We start from the raw sequence: 12853 nt of genomic DNA on the forward strand, positions 1-12853 counted from the left end.
CATGAGGGGAGAGCATGGTGTGAAGTGACTGTCATCTTTGAGCTGATAGCTGTGCCCATATTTTGGTTTTGAAGCAAAGCATGATGGAATATTCTGAAACATACAAGTCAGGTGGTCAGTAATGTGCTCTCTCCTGAGTGGGCACATGATTTCCTTTCCCCAGAGTGCATCTGCCTTGGCCTTCTCTCAGGTCATTGCCAGTGCCTCTGTCTCCCCCTTCCAACTGTGAGCCAAACTGGACAATCAATAGAGAGTTATTTATTCAGCTCCTCTGTGGATAAAGAATTCTGCCCTGGGCTTTGGGGATGCAAGTGCCATAAATGACACCCAATCCTTGATATCAGGGAGTTTAGGTTCTAGGGAAATTAAGTCACAAAAACTGAAGAAAGGGCTAATGAAGTAGAGTCTCTCAAAAAGACCACCCTGCCTCAGAACTGATCACTTCATTGTTCAGTGCCACTGTGATGTGGTTGATGAAGCCCGAGTAGTAATACAGGCTACTAAATATTAACAAGGTCAGCCTCCAAAATGACTTTGTCTTGTCTTCCAATTTGTAATAAGTTCCTTAAGAGTAAGGTTTTCTTCCTGCATTTCTTTTGTAACTCTGCTGCCAAGTTCAAGCCTTCGTAGACAGCAAGGGGTCTAGAGTCCTTGGCCGATGTGCTCACTGTACTACTGAAGCATCATGGTGCCAAGAAGGCCTGGTTTCCATTGGTCTAATTCTTTGCTTTTTTAAAAATTTTTAGACTTGTGCAGAACTTCCTGCCAGGTGAGTGAGTCTCTTTCTGTGTGAAAATGTAGAAATGATGAACATGTTTGTTTTTTGTTTCAAATTACCCCCCTCAAGTCTCCCTCCCCTTAAACACTGTATTCATTTTGTTGGTTTGTTTGTCACTCTTCACTCCCACTTGGAGCCTTCTTTTCTTCAGACATTTTCTCTTCCTTGGTGATTCTGTCGTTGACCTATTTCTTCTCAGTAATCCAATTGTTTTTGAATAACTTCAGTAATGGGTACAGATTTTGAAATTACATGGTGCAGTAAAATCTGGGGAAGGAGAAGGATCATTTACGTAGAACTCTTTGGGATTTTGTTTCACAGTTTTCCCCTTTCCATCTCCCTGGACTGGCTTCCCTATCTCTAACAGCATTTCTCATGTTTTGAAATGGACCATCAAAGTATTCTCTCTCTTACCCAAAGTGCTATGCATACATATATGGCTTCCAAAGACTCCTCCCCAACAGGTTTCTGCTCCTAACCCCCTTCTAAATACAACTTCTGAGGTCACTATTGACTTGGATTTCCTATTTCCTCTGAGACTCATAAATAAGGATGATTTCTGGTATAAATAATAAAAATCTTGTCACCAATGCAAATATTTATTATAGTTAATGTAAATTAGAATTCACATAGCTACAATAAATGCTGATAAGTTACTGTTAGAAACAAGGTTAAAACACTGGAGCAGAGTCACACAGCTAATAAATGACCAAGTGGGGACTTGGAACAGGAGTTGGCATGCATGCTCAGTCGCTTAGTCATGTCCAACTCAAGAGTACTAGAGTGTGTTGCCTTTGCTTCCTCCAGGGGATCTTCCCGACCCAGGGATCGAATCCGCATCTCCTGCTTTGGCAGATGGATTCTTTACCACCTGGCCACCTGGAGGTTGGCTTGATGTGACAACAAAAGCAAGGAAAGGCACAGAATGTTGGTGGGTGGTTCCCTTTCCTTAGGACCTTCCTTCCTCTCAAATACGATCTCCTGAGGCTCCAAACCCCATGTTTCTGCCTCATCTCTGCTCCTACCCCCCCAGCCTGATCAATACCTTGAGGATGCTTTGAAGGAGTCTTCTATTTCTCTCCTCTACATATTGATAGAATTATTATACAGCAATAAGTTCCAGACCAAATCAATTTTAAAAATCTTTTTTGAGTGCCTACTGTGATTGGAGTTGCATGTTGTGAGGGTTGGGGTGGGGTGAGGTGGAGACTAAGTCTATGTAGGACAAGATACTACGTTCTGGTGCTTTGTTTTGGTTTTTAGATCAAGTTGAGTCTTATGGACTATGAAGAGAAAGTGTCTTTTAAGTAAAAAAAAAAAACAAACAAACAAACAAAAAAACACCCACCATTTATTTGGCCACACCAATGACTGGTGAATCTAAACAGTGTCTGTAAGCTCTTGAGGGCAGGATAGATACCTGTCTTGTTTAATGTAGTACCTTGAGTCCCTAGCATAGTACCTTGTATGTAATAGAACCTCAATAAATGTTTGTGAACTAGTTGAATGAATGCAAGAAATAATTCTGAAGTCTATTTACATTTAGTGCTAGGGTATACTATAAACTTGTCTTCTAATTATGCTTGTAATAATAGCCAACATTTCTTGTCTATACTAAGATCTTGATTATATGGCCTCATTTTATCACTGTAGAAGCCTATAAAGTAGATTCTATTGTTACCTCCAGTTCTTTGGAAGAAAAATTTAGGTCCAGAGAGGTTAAGGAACAGGCCAAGGTTACACTGTTAAGTGGTGGAACTTAGATTTGAAGGCAGGCAGATGACTTCCCAGGATAAGGCAATGGCACCCCACTCCAGTACTGTTGCCCGGAAAATCCCATGGAGGAACCTGGTAGGCTGCAGTCCATGGGGTCGCTAAGAGTCAGACACGACTGAGCGACTTCACTCTCACTCTCCACTTTCATGCATTGGAGAAGGAAATGGCAACCCACTCCAGTGTTCTTGCCTGGAGAATTCCATGGACGGAGAAGCCTGGTAGGCTGCAGTCCATGGCATCGCACAGAGTCGGACACGACTGAAGCGACTTAGCAGCAGCAGCAGATGACTTCCCATGTGTGCTCTTGTACCTTATGCTTTTCTGCATGTGTTTTAAACATGAGCATTAGGGGAGGAGCCTGAAGAGTGAGGGCAGAAGAAAGTAGGCTTTCACTTTGCCTTGGGTAATTCAAACATGGGTAGTCAAGAGGGTCGGAGAAGGCAATGGCACCCACTCCAGTACTCTTACCTAGAAAATCCCATGGATGGAGGAGACTGGTAGGCTGCAGTCCATGGGGTCACTAAGAGTCGGGCATGACTGAGCGACTTCACTTTCACTTTTCACTTTCATGTATTGGAGAAGGAAATGGCAACCCTCTCCAGTGTTCTTGCCTGGAGAATCCCAGGGACGGGGAGCCTGGTGGGCTGCCGTCTATGGGGTCGCACAGAGTCAGACACAACTGAAGCAACTTAGCAGCAGCAGCAGCAGTCAAGAGGGTAGATTACAGGTAGGACAGTGGAGAAATTTGGAGATGAATGAGAGAGTGGAAAAATATAACACCTTTCACAAGGTTTTGTGAATATTTGTTTACTTTTAAGTATATAATTTATTTCTAATCTTACATATCTGGTATTGATTCACTTGTTTTATTGAATAAAGCTTTTTTCCCCTGCTGCGTTAGAAAGCATTTAGTTCGTATTAAGAAAGTCATTTTCACTTTGAAGACCAAACAAATTATTTTCCTTCCCTTTGCTCCTAGAGACAAGAAAGCTTTAAATTATCATCATGCTGTGTAGTTCACCATTGACTTTACTTTGGCTATGACAAATGATATCCAAAGCCGCTGTTTTGGAGTTCATATTCAGCCCTTAACAGTTAACCCACTTTCTGTTTAGAACTTTTTTTTTCTTTCTAGCGTACAGAATGCCGTTTCTCCTACAGCATTGCTGTCTGGCTTTAGTTCTTGGTGATTTTATCTTCAAAAAATTTTGTTGCTGAAGTGTGGAATAGTTCCTTTTGTCCTATATTTCTTCAAATTACAAGCTTTGAAATTGCTGCTAGACATTTTGGTGAGCATTCCAGAGAATTCTGTGAATAGTCTCATTTGGTTTATAAAGTGGGTAAAAACATGAGGACTTTCCTTGTCAGGTTTTGGCACCAGGGTTCTCCTAGCCTAGTAAGCATGAATTAGGCTGTTTTTTTGTCTGTTCTTTGACTTTTTGTGAGGTTGGAATTCCTGTGAAAACATCTGGGCTTGGAGTTTTCTTTGTGGGGGAAATTTTGAGACCTTTTAATTATACATCTATTTAGGTTTATTATTTCCTCTTGATTCCTTCTTGGAAAGTTATATTTTTTTTTCCTAGAGATATGCATATTTTTATCTAGATTTTAAAAATTATTGAATAAAGTTCTTACTAAGATCCTTTTATCTTTTATGTTTATAGCATTTTCATTTATATTGCTTTTAAAATTTTTTCTGTTGGTTATTCGCTTACACTTCTCTGTCTTTACCTCCATCTGTAGCCTTCCCTCCAACCTCCTTGTAATTTTGCCACAATAGTCTTTTCAAAGAACAGCATTGGCTTTATTAAAACCTTTATTTTATGTCTTTTTATCTTTTATTTTTTTATTACTTCCTTTCCTCTTCTTTGGGTTTATTTTGCTGTTCTTTTTCAAACTTCTTAAGAAGGTACTTAACTCATTAATTTTCAGCCTTTCTCTTTTTTAAAATATGTGCATTTAAAATAGAAATTTCACTCTAAATATCTTTAGCTGTGTCCTGCATGTTTTGAGATTTAATGTTTTTATTATTGATACAGTCAAATATTTTCTGATATATGTTAGGACTTCTTTGACCCTAAAGTTATTTGTTAAATAATAGTTGAACTTTTTATTATAACTTAATTTTGTTGTGGTCAGAGAACGTAGTCCTTTTCTTTTTTCTAAATCTGTTTTTGAGACTTCTTTTATGGCCTGGTTGGCTTTCATAAATATTCCATGTGTACTTGAAAAGGTTATGTACTCTGTAAGGTTCATGTATGGTCATTAAGTCAGGTTAGTTTAATGTGCCATTCAAATATGCTATATCCTTAGTGACTTTCTTTGAATTTTATCGATTGTTGATAAAGATGTGTGGATCTCTCTCAATGTGATTGTAAATTTGTTCTATTTCTCCTTATATTCTGTTAAAAATACTGGTTTGTATATTTTGAGGCTGTATTATTAGTTGCATTCACATGTAGATTTGTTTAGTCTTCTTACAGAATTAATCCTTTTATGAATGCATCATTTTATTTATAGGTAATGCTTTTTGCTTTAAAGATAATTTGTCTGATATTAACATAAACATTAATTTTCTTTTGATTAGTAGTGGCATTGAATATCTTTTCCATCCTTTTATTTTCAAACTTTCTGTATCATTGTTCTAGTTGTGTGGTCGTAAACAGCATATAGTTGCATTTTGTATTTTTTCAGTCTTACAATCTTTGCCTTTTAATTGAATGATTTAGTCCATTTATTTTTCATACACAAATCATTGATTTGTGTGTTTAAACCCAGCATCTTTTATTTTTCCTCACTGTTCTCTGTTTCTTTTTCTCCCCTTTCTTGCCTTTCAGAATGGCTTAATATTCTAAAAAATCACCCCTCCCTGTACTAGTTAGGAAATTATATACCTCACTTCTGTTTTTTACTAGGTCTTATTGAATTTATAGCATCTACTCAGCTTTTCGATGTCATAAGATAATCAATACCTTTAGCCTCCTCTAGGATAATACAGGGACCTTGGAAGACCTTAATTTTTTTAATTTCACTTTTCATCTTCTAATTGATATGTTAAATATAGTTGCCGTGTTTTTTTTCTATCATGTTTCACTTATCCCTGCAAGATATTATTGATATTTTATATTTTGAATTTACCACTATACAGTACTACCCTTAACTCTGGGCAGCTGTGGCCTCTGCCCTATGTCGCATGCTTTAGAGGCTCCCTCTCTGGCCCTTCCCTAGTCATATCCCTCTCCAAAGGATGAGGACTTTTTTATACAAGGAAGGCAAGCCCAACTCCTCCCCCAACCCTTCTTTCTAGATTGTGTACTGGGAACCCAGGAGTCAGGTATTTCCTGTCCAGATATTTTGTATCTATTTCCAGGAGCTGGGCAGTCCTCTTCTGCAGACAAGCCATGCTGCAGGTGTACATTCCTCTAGACCTGAGGGATGACCAAAGGATAGCTGCTTAAAGGAGAGAAGGGGGTTTAGATCTATGGACTGAGGTGTCAACATCTGTGTGCACAAAGCCTCTTGCAGTTTGAGATGCAGCCTTAGTGGAATAATAAGGGCAAACTGGATCTCCTTTCAAACTTTGACCTGTATATTACAAATGTTAGGAATGGGTCTGGTCACATTTTTTATTGCATCTCAGATCTTACATTTTTTGCCTGAACATATCTTTTAGGATTTATTTAGTGACGATTTGCAAGTAGGGAACAATATCACAGTTTTTGTTCATCTTCTGGTTTCCATTGTTGCTTCTGAGGTGATAGCTGTCCATCTTACAGATGCTCCTTTGGAGGTTAGCTGTCTTGTTTACTCTGGCTACTTTCACGATTTTCTCTGTGTTTTTGGTTTTCGTCAATTTCACTATTTTGTGTTTACATGTCGGTTCCTTTTTATTTATTGTAGAGGTTCTTTGGGCTTGTTGGATCTGTGGATAGGTGTGTGTGTGTTTTTTTTGTTTGTTTTTCTTACCAGTTTGGGGTCAGTCTGTCAGTATGACTTCAAACATTGGCTCTTGCTCCTTCTCTCCTCTTTGAATTTTGTTTAAGTGTATGTTAGACCTTGTGTTGCTTTTTTCCATGTCTCCCAACTGTTCTTTTGTATTTTGTATCTGGAGCTCAAGCTTGCTTCATTAGGCCCAAACCCTCAGGCATAAGTGGCTCCTTTGTTTGAGCAAGCTCTGGGAATTGGTCATGGACAGGGAAGCCTGGCATGCTGCAGGCCATGGGTTCGCAGTGTCCGTCGTGACTGAATGACTGAACTGAACTGAACTGAACTTGCCTATATTATCTCCCTGAATTCCTCCTTTGGCTTCACCTTTGACCTGGTGATTCTTTTCTATCTTGTCAGCTCTCTGATATATTAAAGAAAATGCTTTTTAATATTTTATTCATGATTTTTAGTTGTCTCAGCAGAAGGTTTGATCTAAATAACCTAACCCAACATATTCTAGAAACACTGAAGAAAAAGAAATTGGAGATATTTGTTGTATCAGGATCTTTTAGTAGAGTTAAAATTGAAATTTAAGTATGCTTTTAGTTTCTTGATTCTTTTTTTAAACATATAATCAAAGATTCTAAAGAAAACCAGCCCTGAGATTCTCTGACTTCTTTGACAGTTGAATGATCAAAGTCAGTTGCTTTTTCAGCTTTTAGTTCTTGATTTTATCTGCCCTCTTTAGTACCTCCTTTTACAATTTCTCCTTGTGCTAGTCTTGTTAGCCAACATTCATGATTCAGTGTAAATATCTCAAAGGCATAATATTTTCTAAAGATAGATTTATGATTTATTACCATTCAAGGTTGCACCGATGGTCTTTAAAAATATATATGTATACTATTTAATGAAATTGAAGAGATCTAGAATAATTTCTTGGAGTGGCATATAATTTCTTGGAGGGCCATGGCTTTCAGTCATGTAGCTTATGTACTGTCCAACCCTAGGGGTTGCCATTTACATCAGTCTACAACCCTAAGAGATGAATCTGGGATAATCTTTAATTTGTGGATGTGTTAATGTCAAGGTCTAGTTTTACCGTTCAAATGCCAGCAAAAAGTTTTCTTTGTCATGGATGTTGTCTCACAAGCCATCCTCAGCAACTTGAAATTTTGCTAAGAACCAGTGGCTCTTCAAGTCACCTCTGTTGATGACCTAGATTGCCTTGACCTAACCCATCTTAATCCAGGAGATGAGGAATAAATAGTTCCAGCTGAAAAAGATAAAAATGACTTTAATGTACAATGAGTAAGGGTTTCAAAATCTACAGCTTTCCCTCTTTGATCAGTGATCCCAGAAATGTCCTGACCCTGTAGGATGTTCTCTCGTTTATGCAGAGGGCAGTAGGGGTAGCACTATTTTAAATAGCATAAACTCCTTCTCCTATTAGGAAAGTATATATTCAGCCTTGAGGAAACATACTCCAGGCTTGACAGTGAAAAGCAGTCTTTTCAGTGATGCCAGGTCTGTAGTAAGTTCTTCCTGAGCCATATTTTCTCTCCTAGATGATTTCTGGAGTCACCCTTCATTTCCGGCCTTTCCTGCCGTCATCTGGGGATTGAGTGCAAGCTCTCTTCAGTGGAAAGGCATGGTTTATTTTGGTCAGAGGCCCAAGTCACAGCACATGTTAACCAGTCTCTGTGTCCCATGACTGATTTAACTTCGACCATAACTTATAAACCACTTATGCCCTACCCTCAAAGTTGGTAAAGCTCATGAATGAGGTTGCAGAAATTTTGAAAATTCTGTAATAGCATTTTGAGTTTGTTGTTTCATTTCGCCTTGGAAGTTTGCTTCCGAGGGGATCATTTCTCAGGAATGCCAGCATTGTGGCCTGGTAGAAAGAGTAGGAGTCCCACCAAACAAATGACCATGACCCTTCCCCTGGAACAGGGATCCCTAACCTCTGGGATCTAATGTCTGATGATCTGAGCTGGAGCTGATGTAATAATAATAGAAATAACGTGCCTAATCAATGTAATGGACTTGAATCATGCTGAAACCAACACCCCTTTCCCCCTACCCCCTGGTCCATAAAAAATTTGTCTTCCATGAAACTGGTCCCTGATGCCAAAAAGGTTGAGGACCACTGCCCTGGAATATATTGGGCATCTTTCTATACCTATAGAACAAGAATCTCAGCTAGGTGAATTCTGAATTCCTTTCCAAAAACAGACTTCTCTGGTACTCTTTCTAGAACTAAAATTAGATACTTGTGCAATAAATCTTCTAAGTCAGCTCTTTGAATTCCAGGTGGAGTCAGGCCTAAGGCATTTGTATAGGAGAGTTTTTTTGGTAGAGATTTGGTTCATTAAATACAGCTTTTTTAAAAAAGGAATGCTCCAGCAGAAGCAATATGGGAAGCTGCTGTATAGCACAGGGAGCTCAGCTGGGTGCTCTTTGGCGACCTAAATGGGTGGGATGGTGGGGGGAGGTTCGAGGGAGAGGATATACACAGCTGATTCATATCATCATACAGCAGAAACTAACACAACATTGTAAAGCAACTATACTACTGCAATCAAAAAAGAAAAAGGGAATGCTTTTGAAGGGGCAGCTGAGTTCAAAAATTAAAAATAGATTATTTTTTAAACTTATATATGAAACTTATGCATATAAGTGTTTAATTCAGTCAATTTCTGGAACTGAACACATCATGTAACCAGCAAGCAGAATATTACCTGAACCTCAGAAGCCCCCTTGTGCCCACTTCTAATTGTTACATCCGCTGCTCCTTTCCAAGGATAATGACACTCCCAACCTCACTCCATCGATTAGTTTTGTGTGCTTTTGTTTCTCATCTGAATGGGATCACGGGCAACATGCATTCCTTTATGTCTGGCTCTTTTATCTTACAATATATTTCTGAGGTTCATCGATATTATTGTATGTAGCTGTAAGAGACACTTAAGTTTTTCTCCAGAGAGACATTGCTGTATCTTTGCACAACGATATTAGCATTATCGTTCAAGTGACTCATTCTGGAGGATCAGCAATATACCATTATGAACAAAGAGAGGATAAAAGTGCTGGAGAGGAGGGACAAACCAGAGGCGCTTTATAATTTATTAACATAGCATGTTATTAATATATAATACAATTTACAGTATTGATTTTAAAAATTTAAGTCCTCTTTGGAAGGAGGATTCACTTCCTGCCCAAGGACGTTATCTTGCCATGCATGTCCAAGGAAAGAATTACCTCCCTGGTACTGGCAATGGCTATTAAATTATAGGGTTCCTTTTATTAAAAATTTTTTTTGTTTATTTTATTTTTGGTTTCACTGGGTCTTTGTTGCTGCAGGAGCTTTTCTCTAGTTGTGGCGAGTGGGGGCTACTCTCTAGTTGCAGAGTGAGGGCTTCTTGTTGCGGTGGCTTCTTTTGTTGCTGAGCACATGCTCTAGTTGCATGGGCTCAGTAGTTGTGGTACATGGGCTTAGTTGCTCTGCAGCATGTGGAATCTTTGCAGACCAGGGATCAAACTGGTGTCCTTGCATTGTCAAGCAGATTCTTATTCACTGGACCAGCAGGGAAATCCAAAATTATAGGACTCAACAATTGCCAGCTTTTCCTGGAGACTGAGAAATCGTAATTTATTCCCATGTTTCCATGTCCTCATCTCTGTAATCCTCACACAGATGAGGTACAGGGTAGCTGTTTGTTTACTGACTGACTGAAGAGTCTACAGCTAGCATTTATAGTCCCTTCACAGTGCCAGCCCCTGTGCCCAGATGTCTGCTTTAATCACCACAGCAACACTATCAGGCTGGCACTGTTATCACAGTTTGTTAGGTGGGGAATCTTGGCCATTGGAAATAACTTATCCAAAGTCACTCAGACATTGTGTGGCAGAACCAGGACCTTTGGCCCCATGCTTTTTAGCCTTCACTGTGGTGCTGCATACTGTCTATCTTGAGTTCAGGGAGGTGCAGTGGTGACTGGGTTTGTGGGTGCCCTGTGGCCGGGAGCTCTGCCAGCTGAGAACACATAGCCTAGTGTGTCCTGGCCCCTTCCCTGATGGCTGTGTAGAGGGAGCCTGCTCAGTGGGCTCTTGCTGCCTGAGCCCTGTAGGTGGATTGTGATTTCCTGGCTGGCTTTTTCCTCCCTCAGCATCTCACGCCAGCAACTACTGCTGGTGCTGACTACCTGTCCTGGAGTTCAGTTGGTCATCTCCTCTGCAGTTTTCTGTGTGCCGAGCTCCTCCCAGCCCCTGCCCCACCTCCACCACATGTATTTCATCTAGTTACCACCTAGTCAACCCTCACATCTCATCTAGTGTATATTGGCTCTCAATGAATATTTGTTGGAACAAGGTTAATAAATGAATGGTAAATAAGACTTTTAAATTCAGTACTGATACAAATTTTGCTTTTTGAAAAATGTTGACTCTGCTGAAAAATGTCGAGTAATAAAAATGGTAATGAATTAACATCTAATAAAGAGGAAATGGAACATATCCATCCTTTTACAGCCTAAGACATAAATGGGATAAGATTCTGTGACCTCTTCTGATTCTTAGCAGTTTTTTAACTAGCCTTTATATAGTGGTAATCGTTACATATGCAGCATTTTGTGTTTTTAAATTCCTCTTGATATTTTACAGGTATTGATGTAATAGGGGACAGCTAGTTGGATGTTGGATCTATTTCTTTGACTTTAACCTTTGCTTTTCATGGCGTTTGTTATTATGTGGTTTAGTCACTAAGTCATGTCTGACTCTTATGACCCCATGGACTATAGCCTACCAGGCTCCTCTGTCCATGGGATTTCCAGGCAAGAATACTTGAGTGGGTTGCCATTTCCTTCTCAATTTGTTGTTATAATCATACATAATGTCCTACCTCAGGGGACCCTGCCCCTCTGTCAGAATGTTAAACCAAAGTGCCTTTGTTCAGCTCACAGGGAGACAATCTGCCCCTGCCCTGTGAATGGCTACAGAAAGAAACATGTGCCCTCCTGTTTTGCAAGATAAATGGAAATGGCCTTTTTACTTTACTTCCTCATCTCCTCTCCCTCTCTGTTCTATAAAATAAACTGGCATCTAGACCCCATAAGATCAATTTTGGGGGGGACACTAGTCTACCAGCTTGCTGAATAATGTCATACTCCTTGCGTTGAATACCTCATCTCGTGGTTTATTGGCCTGTTTTGCTACAAGTAGAGTGAGCTTGGACTCGGTAACATTGATGCTTTCCATAAATCTACATGGACTACCTTGCCAATCATTTTTAATGTATATTATCCTAGTGGCTGGGTCACCCATAATAAACATGGGTTTTGCTTTTTGTAACCAGTGCCCACCTGGCATTGCCAATTCTCTGGAACTAGAGTATTTTAAAGGGAGGGGTGTTGCAGGTTGTCTTGCTTGAGGAACCGACCTTTGGACATTGCTATCTTACGATTATAGCAAGCTGTGATGATGTGTTTTCCCCTTACTTTATTTCAGGATGTTTTTCTCTGGTGGGCAGTGTGGCCATGTTGGCAGACCTGAAGAACTTTTACTGATGTTTAAGATAGCCCTTGTCATCATTTTTCTTCATATTACTCTGGTTACATCCCTGGAAGGTAAGATGCTCATTTTCCTTTATCTTTTTTTCTGTTTTATCAGTGTGTATGTTTGTGTGTTTGGGATTTTTTTTTACAATGGCAAAATTAGTGTAAAACATTTTAACAATTTTTAAGTGTACAATTCACTGGCATTAAATGTGGTTCACAATTTTGTGTAGTCATCACCACTATCCATTTCCACAACATTTTCATCATCTCAGATAGAAACTTTGTACCCATTAAGCAATAACCTGCCTCCCCGCTTCCTCCCAGACCCTGGTAACCTCTGTTCTTTCTGTCTTTATAATTTTTCCTCTTCTAGGTACCTCATATAAGGAATTATACAATATTTGTCCTTTTGTGCGTGGCTTATTTCTCTTAGCATAATGTTTCCAAGGTTCATCCACGTTGTAGCATGTATCAGAATTTCATCTCTTTTTAAAGCTGAATAAATGCTCCATTGTATCTGCATATCATACTAAGTTTATTTATTCAGTGTTAATGGCATTTGGGTTATTTCCATCTTTTGGGCTACTATAAATCATGCTACTGTGCACATTGTTGTGTAAGTATCAGTTTGAGTCCCTTCTTTTGAAAGTAGAATTGCTGGTCATAGGTAGTTCTATGTTTAACATTTTAAGGGTCTGGCAAACTGTTTCCCACAGTGACTGCACTATTTAACATTCTTACCAGCAAGTCACAAGGATTCCAAGTTCTCTATATCCTCACTAAAATTTGTTACTTTCTGTTCTTTTGATAATGG

General features: G+C 39.2%; 1 protein-coding gene across 10 annotated transcripts in view; it reads left to right on the plus strand.

Moving 5' to 3' along the window:
* Nucleotides 1–12853, plus strand: part of ADGRG2 (adhesion G protein-coupled receptor G2) — a 127509-nt gene that overhangs the window by 44296 nt on the left and 70360 nt on the right. For all 10 annotated transcript variants that reach the window (XM_061408007.1, XM_061408006.1, XM_061408012.1 and 7 more), the window contains one exon: nt 11990–12108. In XM_061408007.1, the coding sequence (XP_061263991.1) occupies nt 11991–12108 (118 nt within the window). In that variant the 5' untranslated portion in view covers nt 11990. The remainder of the gene's footprint in view (nt 1–11989; nt 12109–12853) is intronic.

Source organism: Bos javanicus, chromosome X, assembly GCF_032452875.1.
Source record: "Bos javanicus breed banteng chromosome X, ARS-OSU_banteng_1.0, whole genome shotgun sequence".
Lineage (NCBI taxonomy): Eukaryota > Metazoa > Chordata > Mammalia > Artiodactyla > Bovidae > Bos > Bos javanicus.